This window comes from Aureococcus anophagefferens (genome assembly GCF_000186865.1).
Source record: "Aureococcus anophagefferens unplaced genomic scaffold AURANscaffold_545, whole genome shotgun sequence".
Classification (NCBI taxonomy): domain Eukaryota; class Pelagophyceae; order Pelagomonadales; family Pelagomonadaceae; genus Aureococcus; species Aureococcus anophagefferens.
Window position 1 is genome coordinate 1 of NW_008705977.1, and position 861 is coordinate 861.

The window sequence follows — 861 nt, forward strand, 5'->3', positions numbered from 1 at the left end:
AACGCGCGACGGGTAGGTCGCTGGCGGTACATATCGCGCTAACGTGCCCCTGACAACCGTGCGAATCGAAAGGAAGTTCGATTTCAGGGAGCTTGTGCGCGTGCGTGCCACGCGACCGTCATCCCCGCACTGGAGCATAATTCGACCTTCTTAAATCTCATACCCGTCGCTCACGCGGCCGAACTCGACGGCGTCGCCGTGCTCGTCGAAGTCGATGTCGGACGCGCCGTGGACGAGGGGCCGGTACGGGTCCTCCTTGACCTCCTCGTCGTCCGGGAAGAGCGCGCGCTCGATGTTCGGGAACGGCGACGGCGCCGGCGGGTCGCCGGGCGAGTCGATGTCCACGTCGTAGGCGTCGGCGCCCGGCGATTCGGCCTCGGGCACGGCCTTGTTCGCGAAGTGGGACCGGTGCTTGAGGCCCGAGAGCGGCGAGTTGTTCGCGAGGAGCCGGCGCCAGCTCGGCGACAGGGGCACCCAGCCCGACTTGGGCGGCGGCGGCGGCGCGGCGCCGACGGGCCGCTTCGACCGCCGGCGGGCGTGCCAGAGCGCGGCGCCCGCGAAGGCGATGGCGCCGACGACGAGGCCGACGACGAGGAAGTCGACGCGCGCGGCGTCCGCGCCGCCGCCGCCGCCGCCGTCGTCGTCGTCGCCGCGCGTCGCGGCCGCCGCGTCGTCCGCGGCCGTCGCCGTCGCGGCCGGCGAGGAGAAGGACGAAGGCGTCGCGGTCGCCGCGCGGCGGCGCGGCGGCGCCGGCGTCGGGTCCTCGGAGGGCCGCGGCGTCGGGGCAGGCGGCGTCGGGGCAGGCGGCGTCTGGCGCGTCGTCCGCCGAGGCGCCGGCGGGGCCGTCGGCGACCCCGGCGC

General features: G+C 75.1%; 1 protein-coding gene across 1 annotated transcript in view; it reads right to left on the reverse strand.

The window, feature by feature from the left end:
• Nucleotides 1-174: 174 nt before the first annotated feature.
• The window catches only part of AURANDRAFT_68894 (hypothetical protein), a gene marked incomplete at both ends in the record, with an annotated part of 5,462 nt that continues 4,775 nt past the window's right edge, over nucleotides 175-861 (reverse strand). The window contains one exon of the mRNA XM_009044629.1: nucleotides 175-457. Within this exon, the coding sequence (XP_009042877.1) occupies nucleotides 175-457 (283 nt within the window). The remainder of the gene's footprint in view (nucleotides 458-861) is intronic.